This window comes from Lepidochelys olivacea (assembly GCF_965140295.1).
Source record: "Lepidochelys olivacea isolate rLepOli2 genome assembly, chromosome: 10".
NCBI lineage: Eukaryota > Metazoa > Chordata > Testudines > Cheloniidae > Lepidochelys > Lepidochelys olivacea.
This window is the reverse complement of record NC_140420.1, coordinates 74,010,317-74,030,397: the sequence shown is the minus strand read 5'-3', so window position 1 is coordinate 74,030,397 and position 20,081 is coordinate 74,010,317. Positions and strand designations below refer to the sequence as shown.

Here is a 20,081-nt window from a genome sequence, read left to right as displayed (position 1 = left end):
CCATGCGTATCCTGATTTAAGAAAACCTTCATTTCTATACTAATTGCATGAACAAAAACACAAAGGGGTCTTACAAAAGATTAACCATGTCAGGAAAAAAAAAAAGTTCAGCGAATTCAGAAATTAAGTCTTTTGTGTCCAACACACACACATCAGCCTGAACTTAAAAAGCAAGATACAAAGCCTTTGCCTATGTAAGGAAAGGTGTTTCCACCTTTCACTCTTTATTAGAGTTATGACCAGTGGTGAGCTGGAGCTGGTTCGCTGGAACCGGTTGTTAAATTTAGAAGCCCTTTTAGAACCGATAGTCCCGCGAGGGACAACCGGTTCTAAAAGGGCTTCTAAATTTAACAATGGTCAAAAGTGGCACCTTAGGCACCAACTCCATGGGTGCTCCGGGGCTGGAGCATCCACAGGGAAAATTTGGTGGGTAAAGAGCACCCGCCGGCAGCTCCTCACCCCAGCTCACCTCCACTCCGCCTCCTCCCCTTAATGCGCCGCCTCGCTCTGCTTCTCCGCCCCCCACCCCCGCTTCCCGTGAATCAGCTGTTCGCACAGGAAGCCAGGGAGGGCTGAGAAGCAGGCGGCGGCTTCACGCTCAGGCCCAGGGAGGCAGAGGTGGAGAGGAGGGGAACTGGGGCGGGGGGGGGGGAAGCGCGAGGAGGGCCGCCTGCGCTGCAGCAGGTAACCCGGGGGAGGAGAGGGAGTGCGCAGGGGAACCGCTCCCCGCCCCAGCTCGCCTCCGCCACCCTCGGCCTGAGTGTGAAGCCGCCGCCTGCTTCTCAGCCCTCCCCAGCTTCCCGCCGAACAGCTGATTTGCAAGAAGCGGGGCAGAGAAGCGGAGTGGGGTGGCGCATTCAGGGGCGGAGGCGGAGCAGAGGTGAGGTGAGCTGGGGCCAGACGTGGGGCAGGGCAGGGAGCTGCCGGTGGGTGCTGTGCACCCACCAACTTTTCCCTGTTGGTGCTCCAGCCTCGGAGCACCCACGGAGTTGATGCCTAAGGCACCACTTTTGATGTGATCAGTGTCTCCCCCCCCAGCTATGCTACCCCGTCCCTAGGAGCCAGAGAGACCTGCCAGCTGCTTCCTGGGAGCTGCCCCAGGTAAGCATTGCCGGGATTCCCCACCTTGCCCCCCAGCAGGTCCCTCTGGCTCTTAGGGGCTGGGCGGCGTGGGCACCCACTACGGTGGCCCACAAGACCCTCCTGCCCGGTTCTGGGGGCAGTCAGGGGAAAGGGGAGGGGGGTGGATGGGGCAGCGGTCCCGGGGGGGGGCATCAAGGACCATGGGGGGTTGGATGGGGAAGGAGTCCCCGGGGCGTGGGGGACACAACCCCTCATGGGGTGAGGCGGGAACTGGTTGTTAAGATTTTGGCAGCTCATCACTGGTTATGGCAGCGAATAATTGGCCCACATAAATTCACTTGAAGAGTTATGTACAAATCTCTCAACTTCATCTCACTGAAATTTAATAAATTTCCCAGAAAGTAAGGGACAGTAACAAAAGAAATTTCACTTCAGCTTTAAAACTGATGAGAATGACTTCATTTTGAAATTGTGTGAAATATGAAGGGGGGAAAAATCTCTTACAATAAACAGAAATCCATGACTGGTCAGATATGTTTACTAGACCCAGACTTCCCTGTTGAAATCATTAGGAACTATAGATGCACAGATTTTAAGTACAGAAGAGAGACTGTTAGATCATCTAGTCTGACCTCCTGTACAACACAGGCCATAAAATTTCATCTAGTTATTCTGTGTAGCGGATCGCAGGCTCACCGACGCAGCGCCTCTACAGGCTCCAGGACCTGCTTGGGCCTTAAACAAGGCCTCAGCCTGGGGAGTTGCCAGGCTTGAGCTCCCCAGCTCCTCTTGCCTTTCCCCAGCACTGCTCTGCATCGGGTACCTTTGCTCCTTCGGGCAGCTAAGTTCATCTCTCTCCAAAGCTAGAGAGAGACTCTTTCAGCTCCTGGCCCCCCAGTCCCCTTATCAGGGCCAGCCAGGCCCTGATTGAGCTGGCCACACCTGTGGTCAGCTACTCCCTCAGCTGCTCACACTCCTTTTATCCCAGCCACAGCCCTCTCCAGTGCTGCTTTTAACCCCTGTCCTCCTGGAGTGGGGCAGCTGCCCCACTACATTCCTGTATTGAGTTCAATGGCTTGTGTTTGACTAAGCACGTCTTCCAGAAAGGCATGCAGGCTTAACTTAAGACATCCAGAGACGGAGAATGCACCACTTCCCTTGAAAGTTTGCTCCAATGTTTAATCACCCTCACGGTTAAAACCATGCACCTTATTATCTGTCCTTTAAATTTCTTCCTATGGAAACATCCAATATAGTATGTGTTTGTTAATCTATTACATTACAAATTCAAGGACAGTTTCTAATGCTGTTCTCTAAGTGCACTGCTGACTCATATGGTAATGTATTGTATAACTGAGACTTCAAGCTTGAAATCACAAACAATTCCTAAATGGCTTTATACCACTCGGATTTCAGTTTAGTTACATAAAACACTCACACAAAAAAGAAATGTTGCATGTAACTTTCATACAACTGGTATTCATCAACAGATTTTTGGCATGCCATAGGAAACGCACATATTAACCCAAGGGACGTTTGGGGGGAGAGAAGAGGATATAAAGGAAAAAAAATAATAGTGGCAAATCACAAAAAGAGTAATAAAGGGGTGAGACAGGCCCCAAAAAATAAAAATAAAAAAAATTCATGAATGAAAACCTAGAAATTTTCAGGAAAAAAAATCTGTTGTGAAAGTTTGACTAGCTCTTGGGCAGGTCTAACTATCATGATCAGCTTTTATGCAGAAGATAACCCAAACTGACATTGTCCTTGAAAGCATAACATGGGTAATGCTTTAATGGGATTTGTCCAATATACTAGGTACGATTTCTCCAGTGTATTAAGAACAAACAGGATTGACTTTAAAAAAAAAATCCAAAACACTCAGGCATGCATGGCTTCTTGCTCTGTTGTTCTTTTGGGTTTAAAAAATATGTTGTGGTCATTTAAAGAAATGCAGACTTTACCAATGCTTGATTTTCGTTGTAACTGTCATGCACTATGCCATAGTATGGTGTTTCAAACCCATCTTTGCCAAAGAAAGATTCCCAAAGACCAATATATTCACAGATGTGTATCCTTTGAAATCAAAAGGATTTAATGGGTTATAAACCTCAGAGAATTGTCCCCAACTGTTATTGACTGTATAGGGGAGAGAATGAATCTCCATATTCTGCCAGGTCAAGGTACTCTCAGTTGTAACAGCTGCCCTAATATTTAAGGAAGTTGTTTGTATCAACATGGGTTGATCGTGAATCTATGTAGGTTGATATATTGGCATAATCTAATCAGTGTAGTACATGAGTATGTCCCAAGAGTAAGTTCATGTCATTTAATGAGAAGAATGCTTAGGCAAAGAGGTAGGTTTTGTATTTTACTCTGAACATGAGGTTCTTGGTCATTCTAGCAGCAAGTTCCATAGTCTTGGCCCAGTTCCTGTGGAGGTTTTGTTTCCTCTGCTTAGAAGGCTCTCCCTGTTGGTGGCTGACAGTTTCATTGTTCCAGTGTAATAAGGCTGTTGTAGGCAGTAGTGGTCATGGAGGGGGAGAGTCTCTCTAGTAGCTAGGATGAATTTCATGCAGTGCTTTGAAAATGAGCACAGCAACCTTGAACTGGACTCTGATTTGTGCTTCTCCATTATGGCCTTTGAATAGACTGAAATGATCCCAACAACCTGTGTTGCAAAGACACTTTCTTGCCCTTTATTACATCTATTGTCTGCTGCTGGAGGATTCTCATTACTTAACAGAAGGAGGGGTAAATGTACACAATGCATGCCTAGATTTGTACACCTACTTCATACAATCCAAAGATGATAGGCAGTTGTACATTTCAGGATTTCTATTTTTTAACACCATGCTGAAAATATGCCTGCCTGCCAATGGAAATCTGAATGTATCTGAACTAGTCAATGAACAATAGAGGAAAGTATACATTCTAGAGTGACATATAAGGTCCAAATTATGCTCTTAGTTACAATGATGTGAAATTCATGACAACTCCATTCAAGTTAATGGCATTATTTCAGAGTGACACAAATGAGAGCACCATTGGCCTGAAAGGGGCATATTTTCAAAACTGGTGTGCTGTAACCACTGCTCATCATGCTAATCAGTATTGTCTTGCTGTGACCTTGCAGTTCCTCCCCCCTTCCCCATCTGTTTGTTGTATACACCTGTTGTCTCTTATTTTTTCCACTGAGACCATAAGCGCTTTGGGGCCTGGATTTGTGTTTGTACAGTACCTAGCACAATGGGACTGGGACCTCTAGGTGTTACCACAATATAAATAATAAATAATAATAGTATAAATAATGATAAGAACCACCTCTCCACTTTCTGGTGTAAGAGAGGTTTCCAGGAGGAAAGGGGCACGGCAAGAGCAATCCCTGTACTCCCCCTTTGTCAAACTGGCCATTTGGGTCCATAGGTAGCCAGGTGTAACTTACAGTAGCTATAAGGCTGCCCTAAGTATTACCTGAAACCAGATTAGTCCCCATATGGTTGCAAAATTGGGACAGAGTTTATTTAGAGCTCCTTTATACTCCCCCTCTAAAGTCCTGCCCCGAGCACAGCTTACCCAGACTGGAGGAGCCAGCCCTTACATTTCTATCTTGTTCCTAGAAAATATTACTGCTATGTCTATATCCATGGTGTACCAGTGTTCCTATAAATAACTTCACTGAGCAGTAGTGACAGGCTGAAATCAAGAGACACCAATGATCTAGGAGGGAGTATTCATGCTACTAAAGAAGCTTTCATGCTCATAGACTCATAGATATTGAGGTCAGAAGGGACCATTATGATCACCTAGTCTGACCTCCTGCACAATGCAGGCCACCAAATCTCATCCACCCACTCCTGAAATAAACCTCTCACCTATGTCTGAGCTATTAAAGTCCTCAAATCATGGTTTAAAGACTTCAAGGTGCAGAGAAACCTCCAGCAAGTGACCCGTGCCCCAAGCTGCAGAGGAAGGCAAAAAACCCCTAGGGCCTCTTCCAATCTGCCCTGGAAGAAAATTCCTTCTAGACCCCAAATATGGTGATCAGCTGAAACCTGAGCACGTGAGCAAGATTCACCAGCCAGATACCCAGGAAAGAATTCTCTGTCATAACTCAGATCCCACCCCATCTAACATTCTATCACAGGCCATTGGTCCTATTTATCTTTAGTAGTTAAAGATCAATTAATTGCCAAAATCATGTTACCCCATCATACCATCTCCTCCATAAACTTATCAAGTTTAATCTTGAAGCCAGATAGGTCTTTTGCCCCCACTGCTTCCCTTGGAAGGCTGTTCCAGAACTTCACTCTTCTGATGGTTAGAAACCTTCATCTAATGTCAAGTCTAAACTTCCTGATGGTCAGTTTATATCCATTTGTTCTTGTGTCCACATTGGTACTGAGCTTAAATAAATTCCTCTCCCTCTCTGGTATTTATCCCTCTGATATATTTATAGAGAGCAATCATATCTCCCCTCAGCCTTCTTTTGGATGGGCTAAACAAGCCAAGCTCCTTGAGTCTCCTTTCATAAGACAGGTTTTCCATTCCTCGGATCATCCTAGTAGCCCTTCTCTGTACCTGTTCCAGTTTGAATTCATCCTTCTTAAACATGAGAGACCAGAGCTGCACACAGTATTCCAGGTAAGGTCTCACCAGTGCCTTGTATAACGGTACTAATACCTCCTTATCTCTACTGGAAATAGCTCGCCTGATGCATCCCAAGACCGCACTAGCTATTTGCATAGCCATATCACATTGGCGGCTTATAGACATCCGGTGGTCAACCAATACTCCAAGGTCCTTCTCCTCCTCCGTTACTTCTAATTGATGCGTCCCCAGTTTATAACTAAAATTCTTGTTATTAATCCCTAAATGCATGACCTTTCACTTCTCATGATTAAATTTCATCCTATTACTATTACTCCAGTTTACAAGGATATCCGGATCCTCCTGTATGATATCCCGGTCTTTCTCTAAATTGGCAATACCTCCCAACTTTGTATCATCCGCAAACTTTATTGGCACACTCCCACTTTTTGTGCCAAGATCAGTAATAAAAAGATTAAATAAGATTGGTCCCGAAACCGATCCCCGAGGAACTCCACTGGTAACCTCCCTCCAGCCTGACAGTTCACCTTTCAGTATGACCCACTGAAGTCTCCCCTTTAACCAATTCCTTACTCACCTTTCAATTTTCGTATTGATTCCCATCTTTTCCAATTGAACTAATAATTCCCTATGTGGCACAGTATCCAACGCCTTACTGAAATCTAGGTAAATTAAATCCACTGTGTTTCCTTTGTCTAAAAAAAACCTGTTACTTTCTCAAAGAAGGAGATCAGGTTGGTTTGGCATGATCTACCTTTTGTAAAACCATGTTGTATTTTGTCCCATTTACCATTGACCTCAATGTCCTTAACTACTTTCTCCTTTAAAATTTTTTCCAAGACCTTGCATACTACAGATGTCAAATTAACAGGCCTGTAGTTACCCGCATCACTTTTTTTCCCTTTCTTAAAAATAGGAACTATGTTAGCAATTCTCCAGTCATATGGTACAACCCCTGAGTTTACAGATTCATTAAAAATTCTTGCTAATGGGCTTGCAATTTCATGTGCCAATTCCTTTAATATTTTTGGACGAAGATTATCTGGGCCCCCCGATTTAGTCCCATTAAGCTGTCCGCGTTTCGCTTCTACCTCACATATGGTAATATCTACCTCCATACCCTCATTCCCATTTGTCATGCTACCATTATCCCTAAGATCCTCATCAGCCTCATTAAAGACTGAGGCAAAGTATTTCTTTAGATATTGGGCCATGCCTAGATTATCCTTAACCGCCACTCCGTCTTCCGTGTTTAGCGGTCCCACTTCTTTCTTTGTTTTCTTCTTATTTATATGGCTGTAGAATGCTCTTAATTTTCTTTCATTACATGATCTGGTGAAACATCCTTGTCTATCAGACAGCTAGTATTAAAACAGCATTGTTAGCACAAGAATGCTCTTTGTAGCTTATTGTACTTTCAAGCCTTTATCATCTTTAGTCTTCAGTGATATTAATGGGAGATGTGGAAATATTATATGTGATTGTTAAATTGAAGGGGTGAAAAAACCCTAATGCAATTGTTTTTACCCTAAGGAATGAAAACAATGAGATGATATTGTCTTGAGTGACCTTTCCTAAGTATAGGGATATATCGTCTTACACAATAGACTCTTGGTTCATGTTTCAATTACTGACCTTTACTGTGGAGAAAATTAATGCAATTTTCATTGTAAACCACCCGTACAAATAAGATTCATACGGAAGGTTTCCACATGCTAAATCTAACACAAATGGAAAATGTCAGCTGTTTGCTACTGGACGAATCTGACTTTTATTTGTTTGGCTGGAGCCTTTCTGAACTATGCTTGTAAAACTTGGTGTATTTTTGGTACCAACTAGTACAACAGAAATTTTCTTATATCAGAAAAAATGCCTTTTTTTTCCTTTGGGGATTTCTTTTCCAAGCATAAGACACTTTATATTTCTTGGAAGTTAGTAAATAACCCTGCTTGCAGCCATAGCCTTATTTGATTTGATCCCATTGCATCTCAGTAGCTTAGCAGGGCTGTGCTACTCACTATTTGGATGGGAGACCCCCAAAGTAACAGGTGATGCTGCAGAAAATGGAATCAATTCAGTAGTGAGCAGTTTTCCTTATTTATCTATGGTAACTTATATGCCCCCTGCAGCACCTGCCAATCTTTAATGTATTTAACCTCACCACACACCTGCAAGATGAGGCACTGCTATTATCCCTGTTTTATAGATGAGGAATGGAGGCGCAGAAGCTAAATGACTTGCCATGCAGGAAGTCTGTGGCAGAGCAAGGAACCGACCGTAGGTTAGTGCCCTAATCACTTGATCATCCTTCCTTCGAGTTTCTGCTGAACCAATTTCCAAACCCGGTATTGGCAGCAACTTTGTTTGGTCTCTTTTGTAGGAAAAGAAAAAACTAAGATCCCGACAACCTGAGGTCATGAAAGATTCCATGCCACTTCCAAAAGAGTATTACAAAATCCTTATGAGTTGTATGCAACTTTTCTATACCTTTGTATTGGAGGGTGAAAGATGCCACAGTGATGTAATTTTAAAACAATCCCCGCTCCAGACAGCTATAGCCTGACAGACCCCAGAGTCTGAAATCTGCATCCAAGATGGCAAGAATCCGAGAAGGCATTCATCCACTGAGCAGATTGTGCCAAAGGGACGAAGCATTCTTATCTTTCACAGTCTTCTGTGTCGGCATTTGTGGGGAAAGGAGGAGCTAGCAATTAAGCCTTGTCATTTTCAAGACTGATCGTTTAGGTGGAAGGGAGTTAATCTGCTCTTCTGTTTTTGAACTAAGCGTCTGTGTGTTTATAATTTGTAAACAGTTCATCTCTCAGGGGTCGTGTTACAGTTCCCAGAAGCACGGTCTGTTATGTCTAACATGCAACAGAATCCAGAAGAGCTATGTGTGCGAGTATTTTGATACAACACATTAATGACAGGAAACAGAAACAGTGACCTTGTATACTATGACCCTACTAGCAGATTTCAACTTTAGGAGTTCCTGTAATAGGAAAAAAATGTATATTTTTCTTTTAAATGCAGACATTGCATAGAGATAATGTCATCAAACTCATTTTTCTTTAATTCGCAAGGGTGTTCCGACCACCCCTATCACTACCGCACTTGAAAAAACTATGAAGATACTGAGCACAGCTAAATGTACTTAAGGATCTAGGCTCCCCTCAATGCACACATGCCATTTCGCTTACTATCCAAAAAGGGAGTACACTTGACAGGATGGTCATACAAGGGTCTAAGTTAATACTTTAATAGAGGTTACATGGTATGGTTATGGTGAGATTTAGCTATGAAGTATTATGGTGATGGGCACCTGATAATGTAATAACAGAGTTGGCACAGCAGCTGCCTCTGCTATGAATAGCTCCACCCAGTTTCATGAGTTGCCAGGTATCATGAGTACTTAATGCATATAGCAGTGAGGTCTAGAAGCAACACTGACCACAGCATCATGGTCCTCCCAAATAACCAGCATTTTGAACATTGTCTCTCAGGAGCATTCCAAAACCAAAGTGGTAAAAGAAGAATAAGGTCAAGTTTGGAGAAGTGCAAAATGCAGAGCAATTAGACTCATATCTCAGTTATCCATGTGCAAAAACCCTATAGAAATTGGTGTAGTTACATCAGTATAAAACTGGACCTAAATATTTTGGCTTTGTAGTATATTCATTTATTGCATAGTCCTCTGCCAATTTTGGACAAAACGCTTATTTAACAAATCTTCAAATGTCCTTTCCCCCCTTTTTTACATAAGGTGAAATGTACTGTGTGCCTCTACGTAGCAAAACAGAACCACCTCCCTCCCTCCCCCTCCACACACCAGTGAGACTTGTTTTATTGTTCTAAACCATGGTCACAGGCACATATTACAGTCAAATTCATGGTTTAACTGTCTAGAGCTTTAAGACAAGGTAGATAGTTTTCTCTGAAGCAGCATGCACAAATGAAGAAAAGTAATGTGGTAAAACGAAAGCGAATAGGCCTGTCCAAGTGAGTAAACACTGAAGAATGAGGCCATACACCAATAAAGATGAAGGCTCGCATTTTCAAATCTGGTGCCTAAAGTTAGGAAACTCCTCTGATTTTCAGACATGCTGAACATCCACCACTCCATGGAAAATCATGCAACTCTTAGTTTGAACATGTTAGCCATGCTTTATTGTAAGCATAAAATAAGCGGGAGGAATGATATAATGTGCTAATATGTGAATCAGACTATCATGATTACAGTTGGACAAATACTACCAAAAATGTAATGATAAAGATTTATTCAAATAAAAATAGTCAATTTACTTTTCATAAATTTTCTGCAAATTTCAGTGCACAGTGACTTTTGTTTGGAAGAATATTCACCTGGGAACACTAGCACAAATATGTCAGAGCACAAATATTAGCACCAGAAGCATTCAGTGGCCATCAAGAAAGATTCTTGTTGACTTTAGGATCATTCACTCAGCAGAAACAACAACATTTGAGTTAGTTGACCAATCACACAATGCAAACAGTGAATTATAAATGAGAAGACTTGAACTGATAGTTGTGGTATATAGATTGTGAGGAATCCACAGTCTGAAATAAATTATTTGTTACATAGTTTTGAATAATAACTGGTAGCTGTATGAAACTCAGATTTCTGCTCAGTTTTTTTAAATTTCCGACAGAACAGTAAACTAAATGTAAAGAAGTTGTTCCCAGCAAATAGCTTGTTTAGATCGAACCCTAATGTACACAAGTGGGTAATGTTAAGGGTTTGTATACTAACTATGACTTTGATTTACTACTGAACAGTTAATTTCAACGTTCTATTAACCTATGGAATATTCAAGAAATGGCATGCCAAGTTATTATGAAATTTTGCAAGTTGCACATAACCTTGTGAATATTTATGCCCTAAAATTTAAATTCCTTTTGCTAACAGTTATTCATTAAATAATTCCTTACCTTTTAGTTCTGAAAGAATTTATAGACTATCAGATTCCCCTTCACTTAGTTATGTTTTTTTTGTAAGATGTATATATTAAGTTCTCGTAATCTTTCTTCATATGTCATGCCTTCTAATCCTTTTTATCATTTGTCATCTTGGTTTGATAAACTGGAAAGAATCCGATGTATTTTTCAGAATGAAGCGGGAGGATGAGCAAGTATATTCAGATAAACTAAGAGGCACCTCTCTTCAACCGCAATCCTTTGTACATTTCAGGAGCCAAACTAAAACCAACATTTTTGGAGGGTCTGAAATATTGAGATAACTCTCCCCAGCCCTCCACAAATCTCAGCATTTCTGGTCTCCAACTTGGACAAAAACTGGAAATGCCTCAATACCACAAGAAATGTTATTCAGATAGAATTTCCATCTGAGATTCAGAACTGGAATTGTTAAGAAATATTGTACCCAAAAGAGTACAATTTTCCCCGTGATTTCTAGCACACTTTTGGGGACTCCAAAGGGACATCAGTTTTTATAAGCTTCAAATAGGCATCCACACTTTGGAATGCTTATCCAAATGAAACCTCAGATATTCTCAGGTTTGCCCATCATTAATAGAAACCGCCTCTTCCCCCACCCCGCAGCCTGTGCAGAGTATAAACCACAATCTCCTGGAGTAAGACTGCATCATTTGCATTATTTCATTCTAACTGGTGTACCTACATGTGACACACTTACCTTGTCATCCTCATCTTCATCCTCATCCAGGTATGTGGTCTCCTGAAAAACATATGTCCATATTAAAATTCCTCATTGACAGTCAGAGGTTCAAAACATTTACATAACTTTTATCACATTTCATTTGGTACATTTAGTTCTAAACCATTTTTTTAAACTACCATTTTTATTTTATTACTCTATGTTCAAGGTCTTTTCCCCCCCAAGATCAGGAACAATAGCACGCAATAACCTATGCAAATTTTAAGTCTACATCGAGGTATTTGTGGCTGAGCCCAGCAGTCTGAAGGCAACAGGCTTTTAAATTCATTGCCAAGTTCTACTGTCTGTAAACAGCTTTGTTCTTAGTCTGATAAATGAACCAGTTGGTATGTCAAGGCTGAAGATTCTATACTCAGTTTGTTCTATCCTCACTGCTACAATGACTGCTCTCTCCCTTTAGGGCCATTACAGAAACATTAGACAGAAGAAAATACATTAGTATGAACATAATCAATCTCAAGAATCACATACAGATTTCTATACAGCATTATTCCTTCAGTTTGACTCCCACTCTGACAGGTAGGGAAGAAAACAAAAGACTTGGCTAGGGTGTGAACTTAGGGACCCCTGGCTTTCAATTCAAGCGTTTTTCTAGCTGAGCCTTTAACAGGATCCTCCAAGTTAATTTAGGTCTTGCTTATTCAATAGGAAGAGTTGAATTACCATATTAAAATGTTTAAACATCACTGAAATGTTGGGATGTGAAGGATCATAATTAAAGGTTGCTTTATTTAGGGAGGTAGTGGTATCTATTCATCAGACCAAGGGCCTCAGAGCTAGGATATGTGAGTCCTACCTCCAGATCTGCCAATGTCTTTGCTGAAATGCCTTGCGTAGCTAGGTTAATAGTAATAATAATATTTTCCATATCTATGGCAGCTCCCACCTGAGATTCTTAAAACATATTGCAAGTCCTGATGATTATAGCCTCACAGAAACCTAGTAATGTACACTAGGTTAATATTATCCCCATTTTACAGCTCAGGAAACTGAGGCACATGGTTCGGGTTCCACATTTCCAGAGAACGTGATGTGCATTCAGAATGGACAAAATGAATTTTGTTTTTGAAAATTTACATGGGTACGTAGGCATGAAGAAAACTAAGCTACTCCACGTGCAGCCAAGGTCTGGATGAGCAGAAAGAATAGGATTGTACTCAAACCACTGGTATTTTGAAAAACGGACAGTTATACTACCCACTCCTCCCACCCAGAGCATATGCAACTCAGAGCAACACTACCTATTTTGAGCTACAGGAGGTATACAGAGTTGGAATTCAGAAAGCTCAGAATCTGGGTACCAGAAAAAGAATCCAAGGGATATTAAAGATGCTTTGACCTGCTAGAGGCTCAGTAAGGCTCCAATCCAGCAAAGCACTTGGGTGCACATGTGTAACTTTGCTTACCGGAGAGCATCCTGTTGATGTCAGTGGCATTACTATATGCACATATGGTGTGCCTTACTCCCAGGTTGCATATGTAGGGGAAGTGACCAACTTTTGATTAACCAAAGTCTTGTTGAAAATAGCTGTTCTGTACTTTTCAGCTGTATACGCATGGCACTTTGTGGTATCCATCACAAGCACAATAAAGATTTCAGAGAGATTCTGTTTGCTAGGGTACACAACACATCACTGAATGAGCGATGGGCAGTGGCAGCCATTAACTCTGCACTCTCCTGGTTTTATCTGGTTAGTCAGTCTCAAGATTATTTTATAGATTATCTTTTATATTTAATAAACTATTTGTCCTGGATTCTCCCCAGTGGGAAATTCCTATTTTGGTGATGGAATAAAGGACTCAGGGAACATACACAATACACTTATGAATACTTCCGACTTTCCCGACATTGGAGATTAGCAGATTCTCACCATTTATCCTCATGTCAAATCTGCATAGAGTCGCCTGTTACTGAAATATGATTTTCATCATCTTGTAACTACTTTTGACCTGGGAATGACTCAAAACTTCACTAGGAACAACTTGACTAGCTAAAATTATGTTTTTAATACATATTTGACCTAGGATGCCATTTATTCCTTCATTTAAGATCTCCATGTGGTTGCACTATGTTAAGTTGCTTTTTTGTGTGTACAAATGACAATGCTTTTCTATGAACATTTCAAAAAGGGAATTTGCCTGGATGTCATTATCAGAATTATCATAAAGCTTTGAAACAGAATCTTCTAGGTGTTAATTTACTCTATTTCTTTCTAACTTCAATGACCTGTGCTATGTATAACATGTTCGAAGAGTGCTAACATTAACATCACAGAAATGACATTTTGTATCATAACAGAGTTCCATTCTGCAATTTACTTTTGCACAGAAAAGACTTTTATTCAAAAATCAGATCTAAAACTGAAATCTAGCTGGATTTGAACAGCTTTGTTTTTCTTTTTAAAGTCACAGTAAAAATAAGACGAGGATGATATCGATCTCACAGAATAGACTTTTAAAAACTGGCCTCTCTTTTGGGGTTGTGTTGGCCTTCCTCAGCCCCAGGAAGTCCTGAATCATTCCTGAAAAATAAACTGCAGGGCTGGATATGGACCCAGGGGTTCAAATCATGCCTCCTTGCAATCAGAGATCCAAGGGCCAAGTATTGTCCCATTCTTTGATTAAAACTATTTGAAACTTTGCAGCTGTTTAAGAGCAGTAAGTTTTGTCCCACAATGGTTTATGACATGAAATGAACCACAAAACTCTAGAGACTATTATTTTGTTTTTGACAGGAACCTAGAAATAGAATACCATTTGGACATAGAACTAGCTAAAAACCCGTAAACTGTAAGATCATTTTTGTTCAAAGGCAGATTACAATTGGCCCTGAAACATTAGTTTACTTTACTTGCCTGGGTGTCCTGGGCACTGTTGACCTTCCCTGTTGTGATCAGAGAAAAGTTGTACACAAAGAGCAGCAACAAAGCCAGAGGCACCATGTAAAGCTCTATGTGCCAAACAGTGACCACAAATACCTAAGAGAGACAAAGCAATAAGAGGGGATTAAAACAAGTGTTTAAAGAGAAACATAATAAACCCCTTCAATATTATCCCTACTAACATGCATCCTTGTATCTCTGTTAACCTCATTCCCACCCACATCCCTTCAATAAAGAAAATCTACCCAGATAGCTTATTCTCTTTCCATTGTGTTTCATCCATTAGGCTGACGTTTGTTAGCTTCTCTGTCCCCATCTCCTCAGAAGAGTACAAGGCCACCAACATAATGCTAGTGTATGGGGATTATTCCCTCTTTACTGGGACCCTGCCAAGTCTGGACTGCCATTGTCCCCAATGCCAGCTCGTAACAAATGCACTTGGCTACTCTTTAGGAGGCAAATCAACTCAGTTTCATTAAGCACTAATAGCCAGCAGGTTCGATGTGAGTGAGATGGAAACCTTCTGCCCCAAGTGCTGCTGTACATCCACTCCCATGAGACGATTAGACAGTGGATTTTTACAATGCTTTAATTATCTGCTGCTCCTTCTTCCCTGTGCCCAAGCTGATTCCTCATCATCTGGGGTGGCAAAGCAGCTCCCATGTTGAATGGTGTGGACAAAGAGAATAAAGAACTGTTATTTACCCCTTCCCAAAATGCAAAAAGCAGGGGTCACATGCTGAAATTAATAGGCAGAAGGTTTAAAAACAAACAAAAGGAAGTATTTCTTCACACAATGCACAGTCAACGAATCAATTTTGAAGCATTTAAAGGAGAGGAAAGTGATCAGGAACAGTCAACATGGATTCACCAAGGGCAAGTCATGCCTGACTAATCTAATTGCCGTCTATGAAGAGATAACTGGCTCTGTGGATGAGGGGAAAGCAGTGGACATGTTATTCCTTACTTTAGCAAAGCTTTTGACACGGTCTCCCACAGTATTCTTGCCAGCAAGTTAAAGAAGTATGGGCTAGATGAATGGACTATAAGGTGGATAGAAAGCTGGCTAGATTGTCAGGCTCAAAGGGTAGTGATCAATGGCTCCATGTCTAGTTGGCAGCTGGTATCAAGCGGAGTGCCCCAAGGGTTGGTCCTGGGGCCGGTTTTGCTCAATATCTTCATTAATGATCTGGAGGATGGCGTGGATTTCATCCTCAGCAAATTTGCGGATGACACTAAACTGGGAGGAGTGGTAGATACACTGGAGGGCAGGGATAGGATATAGAGGGACCTACACAAATTAGAGGAGTGGGCCAAAAGAAATCTGATGAGGTTCAACAAGGACAAGTGCAGAGCCCTGCACATAGGACGGAAGAATCCCATGCACCGTTACAGACTAGGGACCGAATGGCTAGGCAGCAGTTCTGCAGAAAAGGACCTAGGAGTTACAGTGAACGAGAAGCTGGATATGAGTCAACAGTGTGCCCTTGTTGCCAAGAAGGCCAATGGCGTTCTTGGCTGTATAAGTAGGGGCACTGCCAGCAGATCGAGGGACGTGATCGTTCCCCTCTATTCAACATTGGTGAGCCCTCATCTGGAGTACTGTGTCCAGTTTTGGGCCCCACACTACAAGAAGGATGTGAAAAAATTGGAAAGCATCCAGTGGAGGGCAACAAAAATTATTAGGGGACTGGAACACATGACTTATGAGGAGAGGCTGAGGGAACTGGGATTGTTTAGTCTGCGGAAGAGAAGAGTGAGGGGGGATTTGATAGCTGCTTTCAACTACCTGAAAGGGGGTTCCAAAGAGGATGGATCTAGACTGCTCTCAGTGGTAGCAGATGACAGAACAAGGAGTAATGGTCTCAAGTTGCAGTGGGGGAGGCTTAGGTTGAATATTAGGAAAAACTTTTTCACTAGGAGGGTGGTGAAGCACTGGAATGCGTTACCTAGGGAAGTGGTGGAATCTCCTTCCTTTGAAGTTTTTAAAGTCAGGCTTGACAAAGCCCTAGCTGGGATGATTTAGTTGGGGATTGGTCCTGCTTTGAGCAGGGGGTTGGACTAAATGACCTCCTGAGGTCCCTTCCAACCCGATATTCTATGATTCTATGAACCTATGGTACTCATTTCCAGGGCATGCTGTGAAGGCCAAAAGTACAACTGGGTTCAAAAAAGAACTAGATAGATTCATGGAGGATAGGCACATCAACGGCTATTAGCCAAGATCATCAGGGATGCAACCCCAGACTCTGGATGTCCCTAAGTCTCTGACTGCCAGATGCTGGGACTGGATGACAGGGGATGGATCACTCAATAATTGCCCTGTTCCCTCTGAAGCATCTGGCATTGGCCATTGTCAGTGCAGTCTATTGGGCTGGATGGACTAGCCCACTATGACCATTTTTATAAGGCAGGGCTCTGTGGTGAGCAGGATGCAAGGCCTCCCTGAATGGGATCAGAAAATCCTGTCTCCCAGCCACCTCTCAACAGTGGATAACTACATTATTTCAGTTGTGTCTGGAGACCTCTGGGCCCACAGTAGGAGTATGATTTTGCTCATGGGGAGCGATACCTGAACTAGTGATGCCAGAAACTAAAAGCAGAAGCCAAATTTCAAAGTAAATTGATCTGCAAAATGGTTCAGAGTGGGATGGGGCCTCCCTGACAGAGATTTAGAACAAAAATGGCTGGATTTTTCAAAGAAATCAAAGCAAATCAGGTTTTATCATCATCAACTCCTTCCTATATGCAGATAGCAGTAAATATTTTTGTGTAATGACATCATCTGAACAGGGTCTGAGCTTGGAGTTGATGGTAACACAGAATAAGGTTATAAATTAGGTCCACAATTGCCACAGGATGCATGTTGTGATCACAAAATTCTTTTTTTCCAGCCATACAATGTGTTTCCAGGCCAGCCTAATGCTGTAAGTAGCTTTAAACCATAAACATCTGTCCTGGAATACAAGACACATATACCCAAGTGCTTTTCGATTTTTAAATCCAGAAATGCTGTTCTAGAATGAATGCTCAAGATCTAAAATCCCATCATTAGAATAACACAGCCAAGGTGGAATTTACTTAACCCATCTGTTTATTTAAAGGGGGAAAGAGCTGTGACATCACAGCTAACAATCCCCTGCCATGCCCTTTTTCTTTTACAGCTTTAGGTTGGTGAGAGGTGCTGGACTGACAGCATTGAAACTGAAACTCTACAAGGCAGGTACAGCATGAGCAACAGCAATAAAAACACCACCACCTCCTGCCAATGCATCCAAATACTGCGAAGGAGAAACTTTTGGGATGAGAGGATGGCTGAGTCTCCACATCTATTAATCCTCAGCCTTTCTGACACTGCTCACAAGAGTGCCAATTAGTGCCATTTGTGGCAGTGATTTTGTGATAGGGACACAAACTGACAGCTCCAACTCCTATGGCGAAATCCCAGCCCCACTGAAATAAATGGGAGCTTTGCCTTTGACTTCAGTGGGGCCAGGATTTCATGCCTGGGGAATGGGGATAGATGCACTCTGTAAATGAAAAAAGTTCTTTCTGTGTAAGACAAACTGCCCAGTTGTCACCCACTTGGGGCCCAACTCAGCCCAGCTACTAAGAGGGGAAAGACTCCACATGACCCATTCTAAGTCAGCCAACCGCTCAACAATGGTATTTTTCACCGATAACCCCTACTTTGTGTTGCTATGGAATGAATTAGAGGCTGTTTTATTGGGTTCTGATGGCCAGTAATAAAAAAAATAGCCTAAGATATACGCTTTTAGAAAATGGATTCAATTCCAGACAACACAGTCCCATACTATTGATTCACAGCACTTGAAGTTAGAACATGACAAGGTAGATCACATTTTTCCACACTATACATAATTCGACTCCACCAACGTACGCAAGCATGACCACAGCAGGACAGGAATTTGGACAAAACTGGGATAATACTTAGCTACCTTGAAGGAATGCTGTGAGGCTTTAGTCAATATTCGTTGCAAAGAGCTTTGAAATCCTACAAAGAAGATGCTATAGAAGGTGGTAAAGTTCTCACAAAAGAGATTCCTCTGAACCTGTTTCAACCACTGCCCCCTCATACCTCTGCTTATTTAACGTTTCTGAGATACAGTAAGGGTGATTTCAGTTCTGGCCCTAATCCAAACACCACCCTGGACAAGAATGACCTCCACATATTTATCAAACCCAAGTTTTGATCTTTTTGTGGAAGTTCTTCAATGATAGCATGTATCGTTATGAATTAAAAAGTCAGTATAACCTACTGAAGGAGGTTGTATACATAACACCTATCTGGGATAGTACTGAACTCAGTCCCATGATGATACAGAAAGGGACGGCTGCATTTAAGGACCCAAATCTGCAATCGTCTTTTGGAGTGCCACTGAAGTCAAAGGATCTCTGCAAGAACCTGCCTGCATGGATCCAATTGCAGAATCAGAGCCTATGTGTACATTTTTAGTGCAGCGGTCACCATAATATCTACACTAGATAATCCAACAGAAGTCCCCAATTGTAATTCTAATATGAACTTTCAAACCCTCTGTCCTTTAGATAGCATATAAAATCAAGATCCTGTTCATTTGCAATCATTAATAATCCCATAGCACTTTTTGTACAAGTACGTTGTTAGGTCTCCTGACCAAATTACATTTTGAGTAGTAAAATTAAGCTTATTTACAAAATAGTTTCATAGCTGCAAACGGACAAGGTTGTTGATCAATTCCTTTCCTAAAGTTACATTGTATTGCTACTGATGCACCCATAGTCAGCTGACAAATTCCAACCCACAGGTAGCTGCACTTCACTAAGCCTGCTTTGAAAGAGCTGATTTGCTTCTGTAGCTAGAGTACAGAGCGCTTTAAGCTCTGTTGCACAGTATGGTGGCAAGGGCAAATTTATTTATATATTCAGAAATTAGAAATTATTCAGCTTCAGAGGTATGTGAGGCGATTACTTAGAACACACAGTACAGAGCAGTTTATAAGGTACACCGGACCCTCGCGAGAACGCGGGATTTGGGATCCGTGCGCAGGACCGCGTTAACGCGGCAACCGCATTAAAATGAACTGTAATTAAAGTAATTAAATTCGGGATCCATGGCCACAACCGCGTTATATGCGAATTTGCGCTATATGGAGGCGTGTTCTAGTGAGGGTTCGGTGTATTTGTAATGTGCCTTATAAATAGTTCCATAGCATCATTCAGCCGAAGACATAAAAGGAGTTCCATACAAACACACGAAGTCAGATATTCTCATTCTCACTTTATACTTGTGGAAACTGATGCAGAACTAGGTTAAATTACTTATTCAGGATCACAGTGAGCCAATGGCAGAACAGGAAAGAGAACCCAGGAGTCCTTGCCCAAAGTACTTTACTCTAACTTAACTTTTTCATAGTGCTTCATATTATCAGTAGACCGAACTCCTTCCATTAAATATTAACCATTAGCACCATCACCACCTACATTGGTAAACTGCATATTCCAGACGGGAAAAGTTAGCAAGCAAGAGTAGAAGCTAATTTCTGAAATAAAAGTAAAAAAAAAAAAAAAAGGCAAAGAATTTTTGTGAAAGGGCTGAACTGGGCAGTATAAGAACCAATAAGGAAGAGACTTATAAGAATTATAAAACATAACAACGACAGTTCAAAATAAAAATACAAATGAGAGAGACCTTTCTGGAGAAGAAAGAACTCTTGGAGTTAAGATTTAGAGTGGAGTCCTGTCTAGAACAGAACACTAGCATCATAGCTTTGGAGACAGTCCACTTG

At 41.7% G+C, this 20,081-nt stretch overlaps 1 protein-coding gene and 1 long non-coding RNA gene across 2 annotated transcripts in view; one reads left to right on the top strand and one right to left on the bottom strand.

Moving 5' to 3' along the window:
- The window catches only part of LOC311527590, a 560,808-nt gene that overhangs the window by 431,840 nt on the left and 108,887 nt on the right, over positions 1-20,081 (top strand). The gene's annotated exons all lie outside the window — the stretch shown is intronic.
- MCTP2 (multiple C2 and transmembrane domain containing 2) overlaps positions 1-20,081 on the bottom strand; it is a gene marked incomplete at its 5' end in the record, with an annotated part of 131,007 nt that overhangs the window by 15,069 nt on the left and 95,857 nt on the right. The window contains 2 exons of the mRNA XM_084641741.1: positions 11,369-11,410; positions 14,266-14,388. Coding sequence (XP_084497867.1) covers positions 11,369-11,410; positions 14,266-14,388 — 165 coding nt within the window. The remainder of the gene's footprint in view (positions 1-11,368; positions 11,411-14,265; positions 14,389-20,081) is intronic.